The sequence below is a fragment of the Aphanomyces invadans genome, assembly GCF_000520115.1.
Source record: "Aphanomyces invadans strain NJM9701 unplaced genomic scaffold supercont1.38, whole genome shotgun sequence".
Taxonomy (NCBI): Eukaryota; Oomycota; class Saprolegniomycetes; order Saprolegniales; family Verrucalvaceae; genus Aphanomyces; species Aphanomyces invadans.
This window is the reverse complement of record NW_008580183.1, coordinates 688,261-689,431: the sequence shown is the minus strand read 5'-3', so window position 1 is coordinate 689,431 and position 1,171 is coordinate 688,261. Positions and strand designations below refer to the sequence as shown.

Sequence of the window (1,171 nt, the reverse complement as noted above, 5' to 3'; positions counted from 1 at the left end):
TTTACCATGGAGCCAGAAATGAGGTGGCCCGAATCTTTGGTCGAAATCGCCATACCATCGCCGAAATCTGGAAGCGTGCCAACGTATCAACTCGCACAAGGTGCCACACATGGGGAAAGCGGCACTCAAGAGGTCAGGGCTCCTACCTGAGACCGTCGCCTGTGGCCGCGAGGTGTTCGACGCAGGGTGTTCTTTGATGAGCCAGCATGATCTTGAGAAGGTCATGCACGACCTTGCCGTCGAAACAGCCGCCGAGTTGGAGATGATCGACATCTTTTCTGCTATCGAATCGCTTGGGATCAATGACGAGGACGTCGAAGTAGGAGTGTAGGTTTCGACACAAGAATCAAATGTATGTGAGTTTAGGTATGGAATGCCAATAATTAAATATATTTCTAGTACTTATTTAATTATAGAGGTGTCATTATGGTTCAGTGTATTTGTTTATTGTATTTCTGGGGGATGTCAAATGGCTGCTCTATTTCCGTCCTTCAACAATTTTGATATGGCTGGTCTATTTCGGTTTGGAGGTAGTATTTGTTGCTGGTCATCGTGGTCGTGGCTGAGTATAAAATGTTCTCTCTTCTACCAATTATCGTGGATAGGCTCTTCAATTCGGCAACACTCGTTGAGGGTAATTTTATTGCCGATACAAATATCAAGATATTTCTCCAGTACCGCTGCGGACATTAGAGAGGTTTTGCAACTTGTCCAGTCACGATCCAGTTGTCGATTTGTAAACACAAAATCCAGTTGGTGACAAACACAGGAGTTCGCCTGTGAAACTTTGTTCTGGAACCTGTGAGACTCAATCTCTATGCAGCAGAAATGGCGAAATGTGCGGAACTACTTCCATTCCCACACCATTCAAACGATAGGCTCCTGCAGCTTTGATGTCTACCCCGGTCAAGCGGCGCAACTACACGGAGGAACAAGACCTCATGCTGCTACGGCAAGTTGCGTTGGACATGCCGTTCCTCGAACGGCGGGGCTTGATCATGGACAAGTGGGGGTCACTGGCCGCAGTTTTCGCGGCGCGCATGGACTTTGGACGGCCGGATTGCAAAAAGGCTTGTAATAGGTTCAGCGCCTTGCTGTAGGGCCACCGCAAGAGCAACAAGTTGTCGGAGCAAGCGTCTGGTGTGTCTGAGGAAGTCAAAGAAATTACTCA

At 48.0% G+C, this 1,171-nt stretch overlaps 1 protein-coding gene across 1 annotated transcript; it reads left to right on the top strand.

Annotated features, from left to right (window-relative positions):
* Positions 1-109: 109 nt before the first annotated feature.
* Positions 110-1,100, top strand: H310_12389 (hypothetical protein; the record flags this gene model as incomplete). Its single annotated transcript, XM_008879414.1, has 2 exons — positions 110-319; positions 879-1,100. 2 exons carry the CDS (start codon positions 110-112, stop codon positions 1,098-1,100), a joined length of 432 nt encoding a protein of 143 aa, XP_008877636.1.
* Between the last annotated feature and the right edge of the window lie 71 nt (positions 1,101-1,171).